Consider the following 27,913-nt stretch of genomic DNA (forward strand, 5'->3'; position numbering starts at 1 on the left):
ATATTTTCTGAATGCCAAGACCCTATTAAGTAAACTGATTGACATATCATAAAGACTATAGATAGATGTATAAAACTTGTATTAGTTCTCTAATGCCTTATGATTTAAACTGACTGTACAGTATGTACAGGACACCGGGGCTGGGTCCTGGAAGGACGCTATATTTCCCCTCTGTTTGGACTGTGGTCCCTTTAAAGGATGAGACGGGGTTAACTCACCTGCTGGAGGAAGAGTGGGTTTAAAAGACAGGAAGTGGTAGCTAGCAGGTGAGGAGTAGTGTGGAGGAGGTTGGAGAGTGGGGATGTCAGTAATCTTGCTTGAAATCTGTAGACTGGGAAAGTTACCCTGGAAGTCTGGGACTGTTTAAACTGCGATTGCAGCTCTGAAATCTTCATGTCGGTGAGACTGTTCTTTTGTGTTGTACTGAAGAGTTGCTCTTTGAGTTGGCCAGCTGGTCAGTGAAGATGACCTGTGTTGTTATGTTGCTGCTGTGAAGCTATTTCAGTTAATAAACTTTACTTTATTTGCAAAGCCTGTGTCCTGCGATCCTGCTGGATTCCCCTAACATTACAAGTAATATATTTGAAAAGTTTCCTACTAGCAGGCTCATTATGATTTCTGCCACAGATCCTTATTCCTGCCTGTCAGCACTTTTTTTGATTTGTGCACACTGAGCTACGCATGCACAGTTCAGTGTACAGTCTTGCTAGAATTCTTTGCATACTAGTACTTTATAGCTAAAAGCTCCTGCCCCCCTCCCCTTTTTGTTTTCATAGAGATGTTACTTCTGTTTTCAAAAAATAACTCTGCTGTTTATTACATTTTTTTATGTCACACCCCGTATATTCATACATGGTCACATTCCACTGAGCTCCACCCAGAAACCACCCTGCCACTTGTTTGGCAATTATTGATGTCACTTTTATTCTTGGTGACATTGGTGATCGGGACAATTAGAGTGAATTGCCCTCAAGGAAACACAGACATTACATACCTGATCAGACTTACCACTCTATCAAAATAAAATAAAAAGTTTTGCCATTAGTTATACTTGAAGTGCACTGCACCTATATGACAATTCTAGTATAGCCTATCGCATATCTCTCTTCAGCTGCATCAGGCAGCTCTCTTAACTGGTCGCAATCAAGTCATCATTATTGTCCTGAAGTTGGCTCTGGGAGCTCTAAGGTCTAAGGCTACATACACACCTCCGTTTTGCACTTGCAAATTTTTTGTTTAAGGATCGGATTGCAGGTGTATTGTTTTCAAGGGGCACATGCACTCAGGTGTGGAAACATGCGCTGTCCTTAGATCTGTAACACAAAATAAAAACCTGTCCGCCTATGCTTGCATGCGTTATGCATGTAAATTAACTCCAAACAAGAAAATCACCTTTCAAACAGAATAGGAGGAATGGAACAAGAATTTTATGCATATATGTTTATGCATCTAAATCCAGGCATTTTACTGATCATTTAACCGAAGCTTTATGACCATAAAAAAACACAGGCATGTGATAAGTACATTTCTTATGGCCGTGTGCATGTAGCATAAGTGGAGACTATTTTCAAAAAAAATTGTTTTACATTTGGTTTATGTATACATATTCTGCCCACCATCTAATGTATGCAGCCAATTTTACACTGGATACAACCTTTCTAACTACATTGTAAGGATAATTTACCCAGCAGACAAACAATATTGTCTTGTAATTAGCAGCTTGTGCAGTTGCTTTGCTGTGACCTGTGTGCCATTGCAGTGTACCAGTCATGTCTGTGTGATGATCCCTCCTCAATGCATGCAGCGCAGGGCTCTTCTTTCTTGGCTCTCACAAGAATTATGTTGGCAGAAGAGTGACAGGAGTCATTTAAATATGATTTGAATGTGTTTGAAGACACCACAGTGTATATTTATTCTCTTTGACACATCCAGACTGACGACGCTCTTTTAGACTGACTTTGGTCATATAATGGCAATGAATCCTTCTCTTTCTTGTCCCGGTTTTTTGTAGTCTTGTGTTAGATCTATTTAGCTGCTTTGTTCACTGTGACGTTATTTTAACTGCTTATAAAGACTCTGCATCTCCTCATCAAAGCAGACATGCACACAGATAATCACATATACTGTAGCTCAACGTATAATCACTGTGTGAGTCACACTTGGCTACATTATAACCTATCTCATATAGGTGCTAATGATATATTAATTATGGTAAAATACTGTGTTTTACAATGTGGCTAGTGTCTGCTGGATGACAGCAGTCAACTACAGCATCTTGCATGATTACAACGCATGACTGCGTTCACTTTTTTCCCCTTAACTTTATTTGGAATGTGCAATTTGTACACCTCATTCAGGCCTCTTCACAACATTTCTATATTTTTCTGCAGCACACTACATTGCTTATCACACCAGCGTTGTGGTGTGAATGGGGCACATAGTAAGCAATTTTTTTCTATGTGCCCTAGAGGTGACCTGCTTTTCCTTGTGCAGAAAAGTGTGAACCTAGCTTTAATTAATTCAAATCATACTGTGCAATCATATGAAATGAAGAACCTAAATGATGCTGTGCTTAAAGTATATGTCCACTTTTGTGGGCAAAATTAAGAAAACTCCTCTACAGGTGAAACTCGAATAATTAGAATATCGTGCAAAGTTCATTTATTTCACTAATACAACTTAAAAGGTGAAACTAATATATGAGATAGACTCATTACATGCAAAGCAAGATGGTTCAAGCCGTGATTTGTCATAATTGTGGTGATTATTGCTTACAGCTCATGAAAACCCCAAGAACCCCAAATCCACAACCTCAAAAAAGCAGATTATTAAATGGAATCAATAAAGCAAGGATTGTACATAGAACAATATCGGACCTCTGAAAAGTACAAGCATGCATAGGTACTCAGTACTTGGTTTGGTCCCCTTTTGCAGCAATTACTGCAATTACTTTTGCACGATATTCTAATTATTCGAGTTTCACCTGTATATGTTTGTGTTCCTATTCACACAGCATATCCAAAAATAAATATTTTTTGTAAATATTTATTACCTTATGGATATCTCTGTTTAGCAGGCATTTGCAAGCTTCTCTCTCAATTTCAGTGACAGAAATCTCTGACTGTCCTAATAGAAAGACTAATGACAGACTGAGACCACCGTCATTAACATACAATGGAAGAAGCCAAGCTTCTAGAACTGTAACCCTTTGCTAGGACAAAGAATGTTTAAATCTTGTTTACAGCTGATGATACAATCTTCCAGCACAGTACATACAGGGTTAATTACCATAAACATTCCCCTCCCATCTCTCTTGCATTCCAGAAGTAAGTTGTATGCAAGCAGCAATTCATTTTTTTATAATATGTGAAGGAGAAACATAAAACAAATATAAAATCAGTGTTATCCCAATTTGGCTACAAAAGCAATACACTTTAAATAGTACACAGGTATACTGTATATACATTATATATACAGTGTATGTGTGTATATATATATATATATGTGTGTGTGTGTGTTGCTCTTGGTTCATTAAAATAAAAAGTATTGATATTGATGCCACTCTATATGCCCTTCAGTATTGATTGGGTACCTAAAACAAAAACAATATATGAATGTTTCCTGTTGAGGCTGGAAATTAAATGGCTTTCTGTTATCATCCTCCACTCATTCCACACACTCACTCCACTACACTGAAATTACTGGACCTATGTTGGTCTATGGAGAGTCGGATGTAAATAGACATGGTTTCACCACGATCAGGTCCGCCAAAACAAAACTCTGTTCCACTTGGTTTTCTAGCCCTGGCCACAATCGGTGGTGATCGGATATAAATGGATGCACCTCAGTGTAGATCTGACTACCCATAGACATACCTAACACTGGGCTGCCGTTCAGATCCGCCTGAAAAACGGATAGGCAGACCTGACCGGAATGCCCATCTGAAAGGCACATTTTTAAAAAAATCCCCCATGCTTTTAAGCATCCTCAGGCCTGTCTGCAAAAACTCCTTGGTAGGGGATCCCTCTTCACCCTGCCTAAACTGCAGGATGTGTTGGATGATAGATGCACACCCTCAACACAGAAGAAATAAGCGCTGTGGCTTGGACAAACACTACACATGCGCAGTGCACTCCCACCCACACTGTAGCAGAAGTGGCTGAGCTTGTCTGGCAGTCTGAATTTATAGCTCAAGTGTCAGGCTTTAGGTGGCCTCTGACCCTAAGCAATGGCTGTTCCCAACTGGTAATTATGTTTTAGAAGATGCTGTTATTCATTCATTCCCTTTCATTCCCTATATGTTTTATGGGCTCATGGCAGTTGACATTTGTTGCTGAATTGGCATAGTTGCTAAGCGAGGGTTTAATGGTCTCTGTTTTTTCATTTCGGATTATGGATAATTCCGCTCAGTGCAAATCTGCAGTTGGAATGTGCAGTCTCAGAAGCTCCAGCAAGAAAATATTGCCATAGTGTACCCCAGAATTAGAATAGGTCATTGATGGATTCTTTCCTCCATTAAGTACACATAACTGAAATACATTTGAAATGTATTGACCCTTTTTTAGTCAATCATAGCTCAAGTACACTTTTTACCAACTGTCCTCACTTTCTGATAAATCTCATTCTGATAATGATCTTGAATGTTCATATTTTTGACCCTGTGATGAGTATTTATTCAGACCACAGAAAGTCATTGTTAAAATAATCATAACATCTTTCATGTCTCCTAGTAAGAAACTCAAGAGATGTTTCATAGTAGAGCAATAAGGCTCACTTAGCACCAGTAATATGGTGTATGATGGCACAGTATTTAGCACTCATTACTTGCAACTTGTGCAACTTAAAATTCTGGACCATTCACAGAATGCAAGGCCTTTGGCAAGGGGAGAGGTGAGGAGCTTAAATTACACAATTTTGTTCCTGTACGCGAGCTGCAGCACCAAAAGTACAGTGCAGCTGTTGTAATCAGCACATGCAAATATGTAAATTGCACAGTCAATAGAAGCAATCTGCACAGGTAATACACCTGGCCAGAGGTAACTTTTTATAGTTAATTATTTCTAAAGATGTCTGTGCCTGGTGGCTAGCTTTAATTATAAGAGCTGGGAGCTCACCATTGGTAGTTTTACCCATGGGTATTTTGACACAGATAACAAGTTCAAATCACAAACTTGCCCTACATTCTCCTAACCTCAAATGGGTTCTAACAATAACGCTACCCCTAACACAACATTCTTCCTGAACCCTTTACACCTATACCTAACCTCTGAAATAAATGCTGTGGGTTTTAACATGCTCTCCAACATGTAACACATTATTAACACTTAACCTGACTCTAACACTTAATGGGTAAGTTCACATTGATTCCATAAAAAAAGGAAAAGGTAAACTAACTCACAACACCGTCCCCTGGTCCAGTCTGCATTTAGCGGCTGTGAATACCATCTCCTACCACCCAAACCAGCTGCTGTGACCATCCAGAAACTTCATAAGAAATCCCAGAAGGCTCTATGGTATAATAATACTCATGACAGCTAGCTCCTGTGACCAAGCTGACTATTGGGAATCTCTTCTGAGCCTCCTTTTTTACGGAATGCCATTCCAGAACAAAGCTGGAGGAGGGATGTTAATTCAGAGCGCATGCTCTGGCATCTCCCTGATGCCAAGATCACGGCTAGCAGGAAGCATGGACAATATCGAAGACTCAAAAAATAGAAGCTCTGACACTTTTTTTTTTTACTGATAAGAGCCCCAGTATTGGCAGCAAGTAGCTTCCCTGAATTTAATTAGTTTAAAATGTTTTGAGAGGTTACAGTTCCACTTGAACCTCTAAATGAATCCAGCCACTGAAATGTAACCATGCCCACCTTAGATAATTCATTGTATGTACTGTATGTTCTCTCCTTGTTTTGATGAGTTTCCTCCAGTTGTCAAAAAGCAAACTGCTAAGTTTATAGGCAAATTATTGATAAAGATAAATTGATGTGTGGAATGTTTAAAATGCTTGTCATTTTAGATTGTAACGGTCAGGGCCCTCTTTACTATCTTGTCTCACATTGTATTGTAACTGTCTTCCTTATATTGTAAAGCGCTGCACAAACTATTGGCGTTGTATCAATCCTGTATAACAATAATATTAATAATTAAGCTGCACTTGGGCAGTATGCACTTGTATGAATGAAGAATTTCATGAACTGTGTGACTGAAAAACTGGCTGTTTCGTTCCTTGTTTACTCTGGAAAGGAAGTTGCTGTTTGCTACACGGAAATACAGAAAATAATCTGATACTTCCTGTATGTGGCCCTTTATTCTTTGTTGTCCTCTACTGCCCCCTACTGATACCAGGTCAGTGAAAAACAAATTGTAAAATGTGGCTCTATGAAAGCTGATCTGCATAAAAGCATTACTTTTTTTAATTGCACTGATGAACATTTGCGTTTGGCAGTCAACTGCTATTTTCTGTAATTATAATACATGAACACATGCAGATATCAATTATGAAAAAGTAAGTCAGTTTCACTAAACTTCTGTATGTACCCACTTTAAATAAATCTTGGTAATCAGTTTCCCTGACCCGTCAATTTCAAACGCCCACCAGATTACCAGTCCTGACCACGGAATACTTGGCACGTCCGTTCTACCTGTTTAGTGTGCATGTTTTGCTGGGAAAATCTATTGTGTCCCGTGCAGCTCATTATCTGCTATAAGTGAAGCCCAGTGTAATCTAATATGGCAGCACATTGAAGTGAAATATGTCAGCTCATTTAGCAGCCTTTTGAGAGACATGTCAAGTACATAATAAAAGGAACTAATTATTAAATCATTTAAAAGAAGGGGAAAAGGGACTCGTTTCCTTGCTGTTTAACAGATTTAACCCAGCCATAAAAAGGCATATTTTATTTTCCAATTAAACAGACGATTGGTGGTTGTCGCTGTTTTTGCTTACGTATCCATTTTATTTGCTTTCGTGCAATGTCATAAAAGTTTCTTAATTGTGCGACTATAACATTAATTCCTGACTCAAAGAGGTTTTTTTTCCCCCCTTTTTCCATTTTTTTTTTAATCCAGAGTTTTCCGAATATTCAGCATGTCGCAGCTGTTCATGAATAATGTCCATTTAAAGCGCCTGGCATCGAATGCTGGTGTGTTGGCGAGATGAATTAAATGTTTGGGGGATCTGACAGGCAGCACGCTGCTTTGTGATCATTCCAAAGTTCTAATAATCTCCCTCACCTTCTTTGCCTGCCACTAATGAAAGAGAATAGGTGATTGCACCTCCGGCTATGTTCTTCGCCTAATGACTTCTCCAAAGGCAGATTTATGAAGAAAAAATTAACTTTGAATGAGGATTGAATTGGTCCTGACAGTCTGATAGACTGTGACACAGATTCTATGGCAAAACAGACGTAGCCCTAATTGATTATCAATATTTTAAGCAAAGTGATGAAAATAAGCATTAAGTGATGAGAAAGGCAGTCTTAATACAGTAGGCAGTAACCAGGACGTCGAGAGTCTGCGGGGAGGCTGGCCCTGATTGCTGTTACTGAGTTTTATCTGTCAATTTCTCGTCTTTAATTTCTTTTTTTTTTAACCTTTTTGTGTCCCAAAATTGTCCCTTTTCAGCTGCCTCTTCTTTTTTTTTTTTTTTCCTTTTATAGCTCTACAACTAGCATGTTAATATTCTTGTGAGAGGATCTATGCGGCACTTTCTCTGGAGATGTTTGTTTAATATTTAACCTATTTAGGCAGTGCTAGTAGCGCTTGTTTTTTCATACTTTTTTTCATTACTACAGAAAGGGGCCTATTTTTTATATGTATAATTCAGCATCAAGTTCCTAAACATTGATTTTATTACGCAGCAGCCAAGCTGCCTATTCCTGCCTTCCTCCACTTCCATAATTACAAGATAATGTGGAGATGGATGTTTGTAATTAGAACACCTAATAATAAAAATGTGTTTTGTTTTCTAATTTCCCAGCCTGGGTAGCGAAAAGTGCTATCACAGCATAGATATCCACTAGAAACTCAGCGGGTGTCAATTAACAGCAACATTAATCTGTCCTGATTTTACAGTGTTAGATTTGGTTGGTTTTATGATGCTGGGAGTGTGTGAGAGAGAGAGAGAGAGAGAGAGCTGTTAATGCTTTGCAGAACAAGTGCACTTCACAGAACATTCTCACTGTATTCACGTCCGCTTACAGATTCCCTCTAACGATCTTCAATATTACAGAGATTTTATTTTTTTGCTGTGGCAAAACAGATTTTTCTTAATTTGTGTATATACTCAGGGGTAATTAAAACACATTATGGAAGTAAAAAAGTCTGTGAACACATATGTATGAATGGCTCCTGAAATTAGTATTGATTTTTTTTTACGCCATAGACAATGAATGAGTTAATATGATCAGCTAGATGTAAATTGTATTGATAAATGTTTAACTTTTAAAAAAAAAAAAACTTTGCATAATTATAATTTGTAATTGTAAATGCTCCGTAGGGGGCAGAACGATTTACCCATTACAGACTCTGCTTCCTACTTGTATAATGATTGTGCTTAACTCAGAGCTGGACAAATCCCATATCGCCAATGCTCCTTAAAAATGACAGCTGCTCCCTAACTTTCCTCAAGTTGTTATCAATGGAGCTGGCTTCTAAAAGAAAACTCTGCTGGCTCCTGGAATGAAGTGACTGACTCCGGAATTCCATATATGTTTGTCCATTCTGGCTTAAGTGCGCTACTCCTATTGCAAGCCTATGGTTTAGGTTCAACCTGATTACAAATAATAGGCTATATGTCTGTATAATCTCATCTTAAAAATTATTACATAGGAAACAAGAGTCACATTCCCCTAATGCAGTGGTGGCGAACCTTGGCACTCCAGCTGTGCCAAAACTACAAATCCCAACATGCATCTGCCTCTGGGAGTTATGTCTGTGACTGTCAGAGCCTTGCAATGCCTCATGGGACTTGTAGTTCCAAAACAGCTGGAGTGCCAAGGTTCGCCACCACTGCCCTAATGTGAGCATTTACAGATTAGCCTATGTACAGTAATACACATATGAAACCACAACTGCAAAATTTACATGTGTTTGTACTAAAATACAATAGTTTTCTTTCAACAATCAACTAAGCATTTTGCAACGCCATATACATGGTGTTATAATGAAACATCTTGCCACATAAAGAGTAAAGTAGGTGCACTTTGCTGCTGCCATTATAACCTTTGTGCAACCATTATTCTAGTATACATGTAAGCAGCTGGTTTTAAAATAAGACACTCTGTACCCCTATTAATTAGAATATATATTGTCAGAATCAAGGTATTTATACATATCAGACACATGTCTGAACCTCCTTTTTGAGTGTTTCTATGCAGACATTAAATCCATTATATATGGCTTAGTTTGTCAACCAGTGGCACCCCAGAGGGAACATCTGACATATCCAAGAATACCAATAAAAGTGAGCATTGTTGTGTTTAAAAATGCGGGGATTGGTTTAAAACCATATACAGAGAATTAGAGTGTACTGGCAATAAATGTACCCTTATAATAAGTGTACTAAACCAAGTCAGCCCTCACTGGGCTTTCTTTTATTAACAGGTCTTTATATAAAGTACACACTTCAGTGGACCTGAAAAGCATTAATATAATGATGATTAGTAATGGGTAACTCGTGTTAGCGTAGTCAAATGAGAAATTGTCATTTCCTCGTTATTCTCATTTGCGATTGTAGAAGTAAGCCTAATGTCTTGGATCAAAGCTTTTGTTTCAATTATGAGATAAGCAATACGCAATGTATGGGAGTGTTGGCTTTAAAACAGGCCTTGCAGAGGCATTGTTGTACATATGTCTATAATTAAATGTGGTCAATTTTAAACAGAAATTACATGCTGACAGGATGAAATGTTGTCTTCACTTGCAAGGATAAAAATGTGAGGCAGGGTTCCAAACGAACAACTAACATTTGAATTGCATATATGTGAGCTGTTTTATCTACAGAAATATTTGCAATTCTCTTAAGCCAGCCTTGTGCTTATTTGCTGGGATAATCTGGGATAATTTTACTAACAATTTCAACCATTCTCAACTATATTTTAACCACATTGACTTGTAAAAACAATCTGCCACCAGCATCCCTATAATATAAGTGTGTGTGTGTGTGTGTATATATATATATATCGATATAGATATCTATATACCGTGTTTCCCCGAAAGTAAGACCTAGCGCTACCTTCAGGGATTTCTGTAATATAAGACCTACCCCGAAAATAAGACCTAGTTCGGTGGTAGGTCTTATATTACAGAGATCCGCTAGGTCTTACTTTCGGGGTAGCTGCACATATAATAGAATTTTACATGTCACGGCCGCAGCTGTGGGCTACAGTTCTCACGAGCGCAGTCCGTTCCGGACAGAAAAAATACTGCATGTCACATTTTGTCCGGTCTGGAAATGCACGAACGCGTCAAAAACACAACGAAAACGCACTGCACTGCAGCTAACATACTGACAGCCCCACTCCAACCAAAAATAACCCACTTGAACACATGAAAAACGCACTGCATGCATAGCACCGCGTCTCCAGATCTGGACCAGAAAATCGTGTGAACAAGCCTTGAAACCTTCTCCGAGATTACATAACTTAGACAAATCATAGCCACATATTGCAGCTGTGTAATCATTAAATGTATCTTATAAATGCAAGCAGTATAAGTACCTGAATGTATCTGGTATCAACCTCTTGCATTCCCTCTATAGCAGGGCTGGAGTGTGAGAGGATGTACAAGTAGCCAATCAGCTCATGTGCTCACAAGAAGCATGTTGATAGGAAAAGAAAGCAGAGTGACCGAGAGATGAGCTCATTTACTGTGCTGCCTTTCATTTCACTGTCCAGTAACAGGATCAGTAGATCCAGGACAACTTGGGCATGGAAGTTTCTTGAGTGATGGCCATCAGACTGAGGATATCTACCTGCAGCAAAAAATGTAACATGTGGGAAATCTCTGGACTGAAGCTGAATGTTGCAGCAAAAGCTGGTTTTGCAATTTTATCTTTTAATTGGCTATTTTTAAAGTGTTGTTTTTGGCTGGAGTTCTGCTTTAACTAAATTGTCTATTACAGATTGCCTGGGGTTGTATTTCTGTTATGTTTCAATGTTAGTGTTTTGCTGTGTTCTGTGTACATGATACATGGAAATAACAAGCTTATCAGTGTATTTCACTGCAATTAACATTCATCTCAACAGTCATTTTTTGGCAGTGGAAAATATATAGACATTTAAGTTGCTAAAATCCTTTATTGTTTACATATATAGGATTCCAGCCTAATATTTTGCCTTAACATTTGTATAACTCTTTGCCTTTAACAACTTTGGCAAATATTTTTTTTTTTCTACATGTACCCGAATGAACAATCTATGATCCTAAATCTGTCAGGGCAACGCATAACTGATGCATTTTTCATGTATTGTTTACAGAAGTAGATTATAATTAAATACAATCACGCCAAACCATTTTCTAATTACTTGATTTGGTAAGTCAAATACACAGAGCTAATATTAGATTATTAAAGTGTGCTATTGTTGCTGCGCCATCTAGTGTTCTAATAGTAAATTGCTCTTGTTTACTTATTGCTGGCAGTTTATTGAAGGTTTTTCAAGGGAATTCATAACAGGAAGACCCTACAGACGTTGCTTTAGGCTTAACAGCTATTGACTTAATTAGTTTTAAAATATTTTATTAGGACAGAATTCTATTTACTGGCACTGATGGTATTTTTTTTTCTTTTAAAAGAAATGCAGATAATTATGTTCTTATAAATTACAACAGATAGTTAAAAAAAAAAAGTTTCCAAAGCTATCCAGCAAATTTTAGTTTTGCTTGGGTTTTGTTTGTACTAACACATAGCAAATATAATATGATGGAACAATACTGCTACACAGTCGCCTTAATTAACCCCCCCAAAAAAAAAGAGATTTGCATCTCTTTTTCTTTCTTATTCCACCTGAGAGAAGTTACCATAGCCTAGCCAGACTACTCCAGCATTAACATCTGCCTTACCAGGAAAATGAATGTCAATGCTAACTTGTTTGGGAAGAGAATTGTTTCAGAGAGATAGTCATTTGCTATCATTTTAGTTGAAAGGAGCTCTCAAAACATGTATTTCCTATCATGGTGGTAAACTGTAAGCTATTTCAGCAGGTTCCTTTAGAAACAGTGCTTCACATTTAATCCCTGTCATTAGTTTTCTCATGTCCTGCAAAATAGTTTGACCATAAAGTTTGATTTAAAGTGAAAAATAAATATGATATTTTTTGAGTGTTTGTTTTTATATTTGCATTCTGTTACAGAAAGTACATCCAGTAAATCTAGCATTTTAATCATAAGCATGTATTTGTGATATTAAATACTTTTGTGATTGTAAAACAAAAAAAATTCTGTAATTTCTTTTATTTGTATTCAAAATTGATATCCATGCAAACAAACATATCCTCTAGTCAGTTATGAATGTATTTAAAAGAAATATGTTATCTTCCTTCAATCCCATGCAGCTAAACATTTTAAATAAGTGAGAGGTTATATTCTGTGAGCCAGTAAGGTTCTCCTGCTTTGTACTATTTATTCAATGTAAGCATTAAGAATAGGAGCAGGAGCTGCTTAGGCAGCTTATTTATATTCCAGTAAACAGAATTATAAATGTTTAACCGCTTGCTGACCAGGGGTTTAGACCCCCCTTCCTGGCCAGGCCATTTTTCAGTATTCAGTGCTGCAGTACATGGCTGACGTTTATTCCGTCATGCAACGCTGTACTGAAATAAATGTTATACTATATTGAGATTGAGCTGGTCCCTGGCTCGGGCACATCGGAGCCCGGCTCTATAGTCGGCGGATCGCTTGTATGTAAACAGGCATCGCTGCCTGTTTTTTAATTTTGTTTGTTCCCTGCTTGCGCGCACAGTGGGCCTTATATACACGCCCTGTTACATCCATGAAGCTCCCGACCGGCCGTTGTAAAAAAGGAGGCATTTAAAGTGTATGTCCACTGAATTATTTTTTTTGTGGTTCTGGATATAGTAAAGGTTTAGGACGCCCTAGTTGGGTTTTTACCGTTGTCAAGGGCTCTATTAGAAAGATTTTCTATCACTTACTCTCCCAGTATCAACCAGACAGGTAGTAAGGGAAAATCTGCAACAAAGACAGTAATAAAAGTAGACTGGGGTCCAAGCCCTTCCCATATTTACTAAAAGAAAAGCATGTATTTATTTTTGTGTTTCCATTGGGGATTTTCATTCACTTCCTGTCTGGTTAAACTGCTGTCACTGGGACAATAAGTTGGGGAAAAATACTTTTTAAAAAGTTGTAACTGAACATGCATTTTTAACCCCTTTGTGCCCACAATTTGTTTTTTTTTGTTTTTTTAGCATGTCAAATTTTTATTGAAATCAATAAACAAAAAACAAGACATAGCACAGCGATCAAACATAGAAATGTCATACAGACTATGTACCAGTGCGCAGACTGAAATTCGGACATGTCAAGCACAGTGCACCCATACATTGAAACTGTTTAACTAGATTCTTGCATTATGGATACTCTCCGCTGACATGTTGCGCTTCAGATATGTGCTATTCAAACATCGAGTAGCAGACCCCATAGCCATGAGGGTCGGTGCGGTGGGGAGAAGACCAATTCGATCCATTAGGGGTATTCGTGGGTATATCAGGGGGGACACTTGTGGTGGAAGTGATGGTGGGAACCGTGATTGAGAGCATGAGGTCAAGGGTCAAAGGACATCCAGGGGCCCGAGGGAACCCGTCAGTTTGGCCTCGAGGTACCACTTGGACATCTTAAAAATTAACATCAGATCTTGCAGCTGTTGTAGTGAAAACTCTGCTGCAACATACGATGTCCAAGTGGCAAAAAACGTTTTAGTGCGTGTCTGATTAAATTTCGTGTCCAGCTTGTCTAATAACAGCAAGCGATTCAACAGGGGGCGAAATATGGCCATAGAAGGGGGCTCAGGTAAAATCCAGTTGCATAGGATTGCCTTTTTGGCTGTCAGAAGACAGAGATGCTCCCACCAGGTAGGGCCCGAGGGGTTCCCATTCGTGGGCAGGGGAAGGGCATGCAGTAAGCAGAAGCCTGGGGACAAATTTCTGTGCTTATGTGAATGTAGATTCGTAAAGAACACTATGTCAGACCAAACGTTTTGTATATGAGGGCAGGACCACAGTAGGTGTGTGAGGTCAGGTAGAGGGAGGAGGCACTTCGGACACGCAGTCAACCATGAAGAAGACGTACTCCTGGTGGGGATATTAAAGGCATGATACGCTCTATGTACTGTTTTAAAGTATACTTCCCTCCAGGACTCATTAATTATAGCCTTCCTAATTTGTTGCCATCCCTGCTCCACCATATGGAATGTGTCCTCAGTGGTCATATCCAAAAATTCCGCCCAGCGGCCAATGTGGGACGGTACTTGGGTGGAAGATTCCTGTATGTAGGACACTGCATTTCGGGCAATCAGTGAGAGGGGCATCTTCGCCGGGGGAGAAGAAAATAATAGAGAGAGGGGTGAATGGACCAGTTCAGGCCAGGGCAGTGTAAGGTGGCTGGAGATAAAGTGGCTTAATTGCAGGTATGGGTAACTATGGTGGCTGGGAGACGGTGTTGGGTTTGGAGATCTTGAAAAGTCTTAAGCTGTCCTCGGGAGTCAAAGAAGTCAGCACCACAATACCTCTAGCAGCCCATATCCGAAAGGCGCTAGAGTCAGCGCCTGCCGCAAATCCTGGAGAGGACGTGAGGGGCATCGATGGGGAGATGACACCGGGCAGATGGAGTATTTTCCTGAGTTCCCTCCAAGCTATCACGGTGTCCCTGAGGAGAACATTGTCTTTAATGTGTTTGGGGAGGAGTTTCAGTGGGGTGTCCAGGATACCAGGGGGAGACCAAGGTTTCATTAAGTTGCTCTCTAGGGGAGTGTTGGTGAAAAAGGTGGTGTCGTGAGTCCAGTCCCGTATATGTCGGAATAGGCTGGCCAAATTGTAAGCCCTAATATTTGGAAGGTTGGCACCCAATTTCCTCACTGGCTGTTGGAGCTTTTTGAGGGCTATCCTCGCCCTCTTCCCCCGCCAGAGAAACGAGATGAAGGCACTTTGGAGAATGTGGATATCTTTATGCTTCAAGAGGCACAATTTGTTTATTATTCTTTCCGAACACAATGCACTGGGAATATGGTAATAAACGTCCTAGCTTTTAGAGACACAAGCTGACACTGCGCAGCTGGTGGCTCTCAAGCCTGCTGTCAGTAAAGATCATGTAATCAAAATAAGCATTTAGCCAGCAGATGATACTTCAGTCTAAAGAAGCCAGTATTAATTTGTAATTGTCAGATACAATTACAGTAGTAAAAAAAAATACATTAATTTAACATAGACTAACTTTTTTGTTTACATTTGTACGCATTTAGAAGCCTATAATAATTACAGCAGGGTTTTTGTTAAAACAGTGTACCGTATATAAAACCTTTTATATGTCAATAAATTATATATGCAAATATGTGAGAGTTATTAAATGAACAGACATAAGCTGATGCTGCTAAATGTGGCCTGGGTATCTAGACATGACCTCTGGTCACAGAAGGGTTGTAAATCAGCATGTAAATGAGTTCACATATACAGTATGTTCTTCAACTGTGTGTACAGTGGATTTGCTCGGCATGGCATCATTTATCATGTAGGTTGGTAATCTCCACATTAGATTGTTATATTTATATGTTTGGGATTACTGGTAGCCAGATATAGACGTAGAAAGAAGCTATAACACGTGACAGGTGACACACCACCTGCCCAGATTGAATGTTTTTATTGAAATGATATTCAAATATTGGCAGGGCACATTACACATGATATTTCTGAGTCACCCATTGCATTGGTAATCCTAAGTGAAACATAAGCTCATAACAAGTGAGCATTATTGAGTAGTCTGCTATCAAATGAGTTAAGTGCTTTGCATGTTTTTGTATGTTTCTGCATGAGTGTATACTACTAGTCTTTAGTACTGTAGCTGCCTGCTTGCTGGAATAAGCACTAAATAGTCTACCAAATCTGCCATCAAAACTCCCTAACATCGTTAATGGCATTACAACCAGGGCAACCTTTAAATCTTGTAATTCAACATCCCTTCTTGTCATGACTCGGCTCACAGCATAGATTATGTGATGTCATCTCAGCTCAAGTGGTATTCTTGAGTTAAATGCAGGAAGTGGTGGAGACTTTCCAAAATGTAAAAGGTGAAAGTTTCTGATTGTGCAGCTGCTGAAATGTTCTCATAGAGGCAGGAACAATTTTGGAAGTTATTGCTCCCTCATTTGGCTACACCTGAAATAAAATATTAACTAATACAAATGGAATCATTTTTAAAACCATGGATTAATGCCTTAAATATTCTACCTAATAACATTACAAAAAACTAGAGATTAACCTTACTGTTATATTAAAATTGATAGAATACAAAATACATTTCTCTAGAGTAAATAGCAAAATTAACAGTAAATAAATACTAAACTACGCAGCTTGCATTTTTACCTAAAATATTATATTTATTCAATAAAAACTTAAAATGTGCACATTTGCCAGGGGTTTTCTCATATGGTGTGTGTTGCTTCTGTGATGAGCATTGCCGTGGATTAATTTACCTGGTAGCGTACGTGGTCAAATACCAATAAACCTGTTATGTAACAATGGGAATGTTTTTTTTCTTTCAGGGATTTGATTTTTTTTTTTTTTTTTAAATCCGTGATGTCTTATTATTATTTCATATGTGATATGTACTAAAACTTGTGTCTTTTCATTTTTTTATCAGATGTCAAGATTTTTAAGACGTTTGTTCCTATTTCTTAAACTGTTCACTGACATAATCAAATTAAGTTCAATGAAATCATTGAGGACCAAAGTTTTGTGTGTATTATCTTTGTCTTCTATCGACACTGACATTCTGTTACAAGTTTGCAGCATACTGTAGACACAGATGTTTTTATAAGTGAATGAGTAAATCTGGGCAGTCTTCCAAACACTGCAGATAGTGGGGGACTGATAGCTAACATACTATATATAGGTACTGATAGTCAGGATTAATGTTGCTCATAAATAGAGCAAAATAACTAGTTTGCTCTTTATACTAGAAAATGGTAAGCTTTTTTTTTTTAGAATAACACAAAGAGCTGAAAGAGCTTTTTGTTTTACAGTGTCATATTAACATAGTAAAATAGTATGTAAGGCCATAAGTATGAATGAAGACCGAGGTCCATCCAGTTCAACCTGTGTGTGTGTGTGCTTCCCATATCCCCGTAAATTATGCGAAAGAAGAAACTCAACCTGAAGCTTCCTGAATTTATGTTATCAGCAGACACCCCCGCCTGTGGTAGTGAGTTCCAAACTTTCACAGTGAAATACCCCTTGCGAATTCTAAGATTGAACCCCCTCTCTTCTAACCTCTTGTCGTGTCCCTGGGTTCTCAATACAGTTTTGGGATTAAACAGTTTGTTCCTAATATTGGGGGCCCCATTGATGATTTTCAGGACTGCAATAAGGTCCTCTCTTAATCGCCTCTTTTCTAAGGTAAATAAATTAAGATTTTGAAAGCGGTCTCCAAAACTCAGGCCTTCAATCCCTTTTAATAAATTTTGTAGCCCTTTTCTGAACTCTCTCCAGTTCCTGGACGTCCCTCCTGAGAGTCGGCAACCAGGACTACACCGTATACTCAAGATGGGGCCGAACCAATGATTTATAAAGTGGAAGTATTAGTCTTTAAACCCTTGCTACAATTCCTCTTGTAATACACACCAGTATCTTGTTAGCTTTGCTGGCTGCTGCTTGGCATTGCTTACTATTGCCAAATCTGTGGTCTATGAGGACCACCAGGTCTTTTTCTGTGTGTCTTCCCTAAAGTAACACCCCCCAAGTAGTAGTTTGCGCACATGTTGTTTACTCCCATGTGCGTAACCTTACATTAAGGTTAGGAATCTGTGTCCTCTCACACAGATTCCCATATGGGAGGGTCAGCCTTCATAATCACCTGAGAGTGTTCTAATAAGGAAACCCTTTAGAAGTAGGCAAGCCTTTGGGAGTATCTCACCAAAAATAAAACCCTTATTACAGGAGATGCCTAAAATTTTACTGGTGTCTTAGTGCAAATTGAGATGCATACATTCACACAAGCTGGATCATGTTGTACACCAATAGTGTACAGAATGTTTCTAGGTTGCCATATTGGAAGGAAGAGACATTTGATGCTTGCAGAAATTTACAGAGTTGCAGCTTAAAATTGAAAGATAATTTTAATAACTGTAAACTACAAAATGAGTTATGTGGCAATTATTTGTTATTTAATTCTAAAAATTGAGTTTTCTTTCAAGTGCTTGTTTACATGAATGCTTTGCAAGACCGGTTTGCATTTGGTTCCTTTTGCAAGTCACTGTGCTCATAAATTAGTACATCTTGTATAAGTGGTGCTTGCAAGTAGAGGTGGACCTAAATGGAAATTTTAAAGACGAAACCGAAATAAAAAAAAAATTGTCAGACCGAAACCGATACGAAAATGTTTTTTAGTTTAATGTTTTCAAACTTTTGTTAATATTTTATTTTTATTTATTTTTTATAAACATTAAAAAAATTTACTTTTATTTGTATTCACTTTTTTATTTTTTACTTTACTTTTAGGGGCGTCGGGGAAATATTAGGGGTCTAAACAGACACCTGATATTTCCCTTTTAAAATAGAAAAAGAAAAAGTCCTCAATCTCTTTTTCAGTGTCCCCTGTTCTCAATGAACAGGAATCCTCTATGAGTGTTCCTGTTCATTGATAACATGAGTACATTGTTTGTTTATTGTAACTACAAATATGAATGAATGGGGGTGATGCAGATCACTCCCATTCATAATTGAGGATATAGTTAACATACCATATCCTCAATTATGTACACACACTCAGCGATCACTGAGTGTTTGTACCTTGCTCTCCTCTCTGACACACTGTCACAGGAGGCTAAGCGAGCGGTGTAGGGAGGAGAGCTCAGCCTCCTGTGACAGCGCTGGCTGGCTCTGCCGGATTGTGATAGGAGGCTGAGCGGTGTGGGAGGAGAGACGCCGGCCGCTCACATCGCTCTCCTCCCGCAGCGCTCGGCTGGCTGTTGCACGTGCCTGCTGGGCGCTGCTCTGTGTCCCAGCGGGGAGGAGAGGAAGCAGGGATGCCAAAAGTGCAATTTTCGCCCGATATGATTCGGCGGCCGATATATCGGAGCATTCCTACTTGCAGGTAATGCTTGCTTTCCCTTAAGCCCTCATTCACACGACTAACAGCCGGCCCGTACAGATCCGTGCTGCCTGCACGACCGTATAGGACCTTCCCGGGAAGGACAGGTGCTGCATGTGATTTTAGCTTTGCTGCAGCTTGTTCTTCTCTATGGGAGTATGCGGTGTGATTTGTCCATCAGCAGTACACCATGAACATTTTATTTAGAATTCTAGGGTAATAAGAGTAGCATTGAAAGTTATCGTGCTTTTTTTTTTCTTTATTCTACCAACCTGGAAGAAAGGAATTCTAAGGCAATTGCCTTCTGCGGGCTATTGTGTTTTAAATTTTATTCTATAACCTCCACTATGAAAGTGAGAGTCAGGTTGGTTACTATGGGCAGCACCTCCAGCTGTGCTCCATTTATGCGAAATCCATCCATGTATTGTTTGTACAATCACAGCAAATTTGCATGGCCTGTTGCTTTTCCTGTTTGGCTCAAATAAATAACTTGGGTACTAGCACTCAGGAGGTCAGTTTTATTCATGTTATTCAAATGACCATTTGTGCGTTGTTATTCATAATAGCCAGCACTCTTTTGGCATTTTAGTGAAATTCCTTTGCAAAGAAACACATTTGCTGCAAAGGGCAAACTTGCATAGTAGAATAGATAAATCAAAATCATGAATGGGTAGTTTATTGAATCTAAATTGTGCCCAGTTGGCCTAAGATCCGTGTGTGAGCAATCCATCTTTTGCTGATAATGGAGGCGCTGGAAATCCACCCGATGCTTGCAATATTAAATTTCAGTCTAATGAGCTGTACTAATACATATTGAAGATGGTTGCAGAGGGCAGCTTGTGAATCTAAGCGGGATAATTTGAAAGAAACAGCAGCTTAGCATTTAACGTGACTCTAGGGGTACATCTACAATTACACATAGAAACAATATTATGTTTGAACAGAATACTTCTATTATACCTGGTTTCCTACAGGATAGAGACAGGTAGGATAAACTTTTTAGGGTTTTTACATAGTTGTGTGTTGATTATGTTTGTTGTTTTGTGTGATTGTTTGATTTTATGTGATAATTATGGTTTATTTGGATTGTTCTTATTTTCATTCATTTATAAAATACAAAACTGGGCATAATTGTGCCTTCTTTACAACTATAGATGCAATATTTAGGCTTTGTTGATGTGGAAAACAACTGGAAAAAGATTCAAACCATACAAACAATTTTGGCATGATCATATGTCAAATGTTTTCATTTGTTATGTATATATAATTACACATGAGGACAGTAAAAGATTGGCCGTCCCTGATTATGGCTAACATCATACATTTTCCAAACACTCTCAAAGCACACAAGCCAGATGGTAGAGTATTCCTCCAGACTCTTATGGTTCTACATAACAGATTTTGGATCTTTCTTACTGTTCAACAGATCTGATGGTTTGTATGGACAGAGCTGTTTAGATTTCTAAATGTAATCTAATAACGGTCAGGTCTCAGTTTTTGATGCTGAAAGGTCATGTAATATGCAAATTGGCTGATCTCTTTAAAGAGACGCTTGGTGTAGGTTGTGTGTACTTGTTCTTCAGAATTTCTGTTTGTCCCCACTTTGACTCTTAAAAGAGTATAGCCAAACCTTTTTTTTTTTACTTCTCTTTTGGGTTACATGAGTACTTACTAATGTTTTCCTGTGACCCAAACTCCGCATATAGCAGGAACCACCCAAACTCGGCATATATGCGGAAACACCTGGCTGACTGACAGCTGGCTCTGCCTCTCTAGAGCCAGAGCCAGCTGTGCCCTCCCCTGTCTGTCCCTCCAATAAGTGCTGGAGAAGCAGACAGGGCAGGAAGTAATCCCTGCGGGGAGCTGTGACTGACAGCCACCACTCTCTACAAGGAGAAGAGACCAAGAGCTGAGTGATCAGTGGTCAAACGATCTCTCAGCTCTTGGTATATAGAGCCATATAAATATGCCCAAATTTATGTTGCACAACCCAAGGCAGCTGTATCCTTGAGCCTTAACCATAAACTGATTGAAGATTGCCATAGCTGTTCAGTATATTAGCAGATAGCAACCATGAGGATTTCACTCTAAACGTAGTCCACTATAATGCGAGTTCTGATTGGATGCTTTAGGTTAGTGTAGTTATAAGTTAAAGCTGAATTCCAGGCAGATATAAAAGACAAAACTGCAGCTCTGTGATCATTAATAATTCATTTCATTTGTAAAAATGCAATCAGTGTAACTACCTACATTTTTTTACAGGGTAAGTTTATTGAAGATTAAAATATAACGGCAAAGTAAACAAAAATTGTCAGTACAGATAAACAAGGTACAGATAAACAAGGAGTTACCATTAGAATGACAAAAAAGGAGAGCACACACTCCATGTGTAGGGTCGTTTAATAATTTGCTTTTAAAAAATGGTAATGTGCTCACAAGAGAAAAGTGACACAAACATATTCAATGGTCCCCCCTCACAGGAGGCGCTCGCCCATCAGAAAACACAGCGCAGCTATGTCAGCTCATGACCGAAGTCGTCTTCCAGCAGTGAGTGGCAGCGTTAACGCGTTTCTGGGGCATGCCCCCTTCCTCAGAACCTCTGAGGAAGGGGGCGTGCCCCAGAAACGCTTGCATTACCATTTTTTAAAAGCAAATTATTAAACGTTCCTGCACATGGAGTGGGCGCCCTTTTTTGTCATTCTATAGATGTAAGGTCCCCTGCCTTGTGGAGCTGCCCCAGTGTGATCAGGTGGAATCAATTAAGGAGCAGGGCATGCTGTGATTAATTTCCGCCGGAAAGATTTTTAATTTTAAGGAGTTACCATTAAGTTAATAAAATCATCAAGCCATGGAAATCAGAAGCATACATTATGTCCATTCAGAGTACCTTAGCATATACTGTAACATGTACTGAGGATGCATAGTTGACATGCAAGTTCAAACTATTAGGAAGGGGAAGGAGGGGGAGTGTATGGATACCTGAATTTTCTCTGGTATCAGCCATTTGCAGTCCCTGTACAACAAAGCTTTATTTTAAGAAAAAGCAGTACAAGGAGCCAATCAGTTTGTGTGCTGACTAGAAGCGTGCTGACAGGAGGAGAAAGCAGAGTGACACAGAGAGGAGCTCTCAACCTGGGCTCAGAAGAAGTGGGTTGAATGATACTGGCCATTAGAGGACATCTAGTGGCACAAAAAATACTGTGGTGAATTGATGTGGCTTGAAGGTAAATATTGCAACAAAAGCTGATTTTGTTATTCTATCTTTTACTTGGATATACATTTTTATCTTGTTTTTTTTGGCTGGGGTTGGGAAACATATTGAATAAGACAGTTCGTGTAACAAATTACACAAACTGTCTTGTTCAATAATATGTTTACGAACACTTTTCAAAAGCAGTTTTGTTGTTCTCAAGTTTTAATGACAGGAAATATCCATAGCCTTTTATACTGATGCTTCATATTTATATTGCTTGGCACATGTTAGGTCATTTAAAAATCATCATAATCCATGCTCTAATCTTCTTATAGTCGTATTCAATCAATCTTCACAATCTCAATGCCAATTAGCAAACTAAACATGAGTTTGTAGTCCATCATTGGAGTATTCTTGGAGGGGTGACTACTTTACATCACACACAGGGACCATGAGGAACAAAATTAGCCACCCTCCAGAAGGAAGGACAGTGTCAGTATGAATTCAGAGATGATTTGACGTCTGAGTGATACACACATAAGATACATTTTGGTTAATAGTTAAGGTACTTGAATGCATTTTTAAGATTTAATTCCTTAGTTAGGTGTCACTTTCAATGTCAGGACATTTGTCTGTGGAGCATGCAATAACAGATGAGTTGGTGTTTTGTGAAGTTGCCTTGAGAGATAACTGCTCATCTGTGTGTATTCCCTATGCGGATACAGCCCTGTCAGAAGTCAGGGATACAAACAGTTGTCCTTACTGTTAATGGTGAAAACATAAGGGTATTGCTGGTCTCATATAGCCTGGATGCGGGGGATGAAAACCACAGTGGTCATAGTCCTGAGTAGCAGTCTGATATTTCAGTGACAGTAAGGTAGGTGGAGATGGATACTGGATGGTATAGTACCGCTAGTGGGGGGTAGGCCCTGCACTAGCATAGGATGTTAGATTGGGAAAGGATCTCGCAGAATTTTGGAAACTTTGGGAGAATAAGATTGAGTTGTGCAGTTCAAAGGTTGAGGAAGTTAGCCCAGAGCTTAGTGAGGCAAAATGAGAGACCTGAGCCCTCTAAAATATGCTTATTGAAAGGTATGAAACTGAACATCATCTTCCCCTCTCAGTGTTGCTAGTGGCAACTAACAACATTAAATTTGATTTCCAGGTAGAACAGTCCATACCTGCTTATGGCAAAGTATTAGAAAATTTAACCCGTTTTTAAAGCTGAATGAAATTGAAAGTGTCAATGTAAAGAGAACACCCCAATATAAGCTCTGTACGTTTGTCCCAGACGCTCTAAGCTCTGTCAACATATGTGGAATTATGCTACTGTGAGACCCCATAAGGGCCAGATGGATGTGCTTACAGAACTGCCACAGTTCAGGAGTTGCCCCCCTTGCCCAATAGATAGCAGGCCTTGTAAATACCCTGGTGTAACCCAGAATAAAATAGTCCAACATCACTCTTGGAAACATGCTCGTAAGAAGCCTTTGAAATATCCCTTGGGAATGTGTGCCAGCTTGGTTGCAAGTAAGTGTAGAATGTACCTCTGGATTTGGGCAGCTGTGCTAACAGAGGTATTTCTAAACTGAAAAAGAATAGAAGAAATAATTCTGGCGAGAAGCATACTGGTCCTGTATTTGACATGTTTAATTTAGTCAGGATATGACCAGTGCAAGGTAGGCAAAGTACGCATGATGGTGGTAGAAATGTCCTCAGAAATGTGACAATGGTTACTCTCATAATGTGGTCATACTACCGGGTCATTGTTGTAAGGGGGGGATATATGACAGATGGATGCTTTGTCCCTGTGCAGACATGCATGTACCATATCGGTAAGTTTTCCCTGTAATAGCTCAATGTTGGAAATTAATAAGACAGTGATGCCTTAATCAGTATATGTAATAGTAGTACTGTAGGAAAATTGCACTGGAGTTTTGAGCTGGAAAATGTACAGAATTATAGAAACTTTGCTGTAAAAATGATGTACAAGTTAGTAAAAAGCAGCCATCAATATATCATTATTTCTGTTTTGTTTTTAAATAGTGTCACTGCCTTCTGTTAGGCTGATGATATGTCAGCTTTTCCTCTTCATGCTGAGCTGAAGGCCATTGGATATTCTTTGCAAATCAAAGCCAGACAATGGCTCCATCTCACATGAGAAAAATGACCTCTGCATTAGTTAAAGAGTCTATCTCGCATGAGCTTTGCATGGTGGTAGCGTCCATTTAATTGGGCAGTAATTTCAGCATTTGCTGGCCCCCAGACCTGCAAGTAAAATGCTTCCTAAAAGAGCTTGCAATGCTTTTTAATTGTGTAGCATTGATTCTAATGCTAAAAATCTATCTATCTAATGTATATACATCTGCTTTCTGTCCTTCCTTTTAGATAAAGTTGAGATTCTTCACTTTTATTTTTTCTTTTCCATCTGACAAGGCAGTACTTTTTAAACTTAATATTTCATCAAGTATAATGCTATTAGAGACTTATTTTCACTTAGTTCACTCATCAGGCAGTGAGATGGCAATAAAAGGGAATGGCTCCTTTGAGACATTAATGCTTTGGAATAAATGATGTGCTAGAACAGAAATTTAATTAATTTACAGAGTATATTGATAGTCCCCTGTTACTGTGCTGTATATTTTTAATCTTCTTTAACATCTGTAGTAAAGTGTTTCAAAACCCCTGCAGTTGAGCAACTAATAGATAATTAAGTAATAAGGGAAGAGCTTTCCAGAGGGAAAGAGATTCTTTTAACGAGTGCTGTCATAATAGGAATAAAGTACTGTTCATATGATTTATTGTGACGAAAATATATAATTATATTATATTTTAAACTAGAAACTGCATCCTTGCTATGTTTGGAGAATCTATCCATATGAACGTTTTGTGCTCTAGGAAATCATCACTGCAAAAAGAGAGTATTTATTATGTTTGCTGTCTTATGTAGTTTCTTGTGGGGAGTGAAGCTTAAAAGGGAAATATAACTAAAATGAACCTGCATATTATTCAAAATAATAGGGGCATTTTAAGCGCCTGAAGCTGTAAATGTTGCTCTTTGGCTGACCATAAACATCCTGATCCAGCTGGAATACAGCACTTGAACGAAGATCAGGCTGTTAAAAGCTACACTAAGGGGGCAGTAATGAGTGCTTCCAACAAGGTGGATTTTTTTCTTCTGACCTGACCAATACTCCTCCTCTTCTAAATTAAATGAGGGAAAGGACGGTATTAGCAGCACATGTATTGCTTCAATCTATCGTGCAAGCCAGAAGAGAAGCAAAGGCAGCTGCTGAATGACCTGTCTGTGACTCCTTGGAATATTTTGAATCCCTCCCTAAATGTACCTGATTTCAATAAAAAAAAAATCCCAAGACCCTGAAGGAGAAAGCTTTCCAAATAGGCATAGTGAAAATAAATAGAGAAAGATTTGTGGAGGCTTAAATGTGTTATGCAAAGAATGTGGTAGATGTGTATGTAAGGTGTGTTTTTTAGGCCCTCTGTCATTGATATGTGTACTATTCAGGGTGATAGATAAATGCATGGATTTAGACTACCTATGTATGAACAAAGTCCTTTTTTCTTATTATACTAAGGGCTGGGCAGCAGTGCTAAATACACTTGGGTTTATTCAGAATATCCGAAACATTTGTTTTCTTCTTGTATGGAGGCAGCTAATCCCTGGAGTTTGAAAGAACTTAAAACCGAACTATGGGGTTATCTTTTTATCCCATAGTTCTCTTTAGGGTCATGGAAGGACATATACTAACGTCCTCCTGTGACGCAAAGCTCAGTATATAGAGAGCTACTGCTCTCTATATACTGAGAGCGCCGCAGCCGGGACGGATCCCAATAATACGGTCGAGATCCAGCTGGCTGATTGACAGCGGGCTCTGCCTATTTAGAGGCTGTGCCAGCCCCCTACCTCATCCATTCCACCAGTCAGTGCTGGAGGATCGGAGACGGGAGGGGGGAATCGCTGCGGGGAGCAGTGCCTGACAGTGACCGCTCTCTGCAGGAGATGATCAGGAAGTGAGCGAGCGATGGTATGTGTTCGCTCACTTCGCGATCTATAGAGTCCACGTGTGACAGTTTCAATGTCACACGTCGGCTCTAATTATGAGGATGAGTGTAAATCCCTCACCTCATAGTTCTTCTTTAAACTATTTGGCTGTTGGCAAATCAGAAAGCCAGTGGAAACTTGGGTCAAATTAGAAATCCTATGATTCCATTTCAGTGAGCAAAGTGTGGTATTGTTATGCTCAAAGAAGGGAAATCGTGACTCGCAGTGCTGTCAACTGTATTGCTGGTAGTGAGTCAGGCATGCACCCAACAAGCGGGAATACAGTGGACCGACATGGACCAGTACTATTATTGTCATTATTTATTATTATCAATCCTTACCCACATTTTATCAGTTTTATAAAAGGCTGATGAAATGTCAGATATATAACATATTGTTTCTCACTTCTAGAAAAATACCATTTTGACATTTGACTGTTTCTCTGCATACCAGTAAGGATCTGCAAATGTGAATAATCCTTTATTTGTTGTTTATAGGACAGCAGCAGCATGCTTTACTGCTTATATCCTCTACCCTAACTTTTTCCTCACCGCTGGTTGCACCTGTGCAATGAGCCCTAATAGATTTGTAAAGCATTTCCTCCCAAGTCTGTACACACATGGGAGAGGTACTTTTACAATTTTATGTGAACCTTTATTGTTGCTTTAACACATCGGTCAACATTAAACAAATTATTCTTATCCTGATGCTAGTACTGAGTTCCTCTACTTCCCTTTGCTTTTCCTAGTTTGCAGTCTTGCAGAATCCTAACTTTTTTTGTTTTTTGTTTTTCAAGCAAAAGCTGATGAAGTTTTAAGAGCAAAGGAGAAGAGTGAAGAAGATGCCCGAAAGCGTAAAGAAGAAGGTAAATACTTCTGTATTCTTTCATCTAAATAAATGTTTTTGATATGACAGAACTATGACTGCGTTCATATACAGTATGCTGTTGCCCATAATTGCGAGACCTCATGGCTTAAAGAAAAGTAAGCTGACTTGTGGTCCAACTAACATTGAAAGTATAACATATTGTTTTTCAAACGTTACTGAGACAGACCCACATGGAATTGTCACATGATTTATTTAAGAAAATGTAATCACTGGCTTCAAACAGGAAGTAGTTTTCTTTTACCGCACATAACGGTGGATTAATTTGTGTGTACACTCTGCTTCTCTTTGCAAATATTTTAATTGCATTTGGTATACTTTTTGTATATATGTAATGTAACATCAAAATGCTCCACTTCCTTTAACAAATGTAATAATCTGTATGTTCTGTTTCAAACTATTAATTGACAGAGGAAGAATGATAAGACTTATTGAGTGGAATGTAGCCATTCTTCAATGTC

The 27,913-nt window shown here is 38.8% G+C and overlaps 1 protein-coding gene across 1 annotated transcript in view; it reads left to right on the forward strand.

Moving 5' to 3' along the window:
• Nucleotides 1-27,913, forward strand: part of RSRC1 (arginine and serine rich coiled-coil 1) — a 238,905-nt gene that overhangs the window by 153,691 nt on the left and 57,301 nt on the right. The window contains exon 6 of the mRNA XM_018570115.1: nucleotides 27,364-27,432. Coding sequence (XP_018425617.1) covers nucleotides 27,364-27,432 — 69 coding nt within the window. The remainder of the gene's footprint in view (nucleotides 1-27,363; nucleotides 27,433-27,913) is intronic.

This window comes from Nanorana parkeri, unplaced genomic scaffold (genome assembly GCF_000935625.1).
Source record: "Nanorana parkeri isolate BGI_ZX_2015 unplaced genomic scaffold, ASM93562v1 scaffold1458, whole genome shotgun sequence".
Lineage (NCBI taxonomy): Eukaryota > Metazoa > Chordata > Amphibia > Anura > Dicroglossidae > Nanorana > Nanorana parkeri.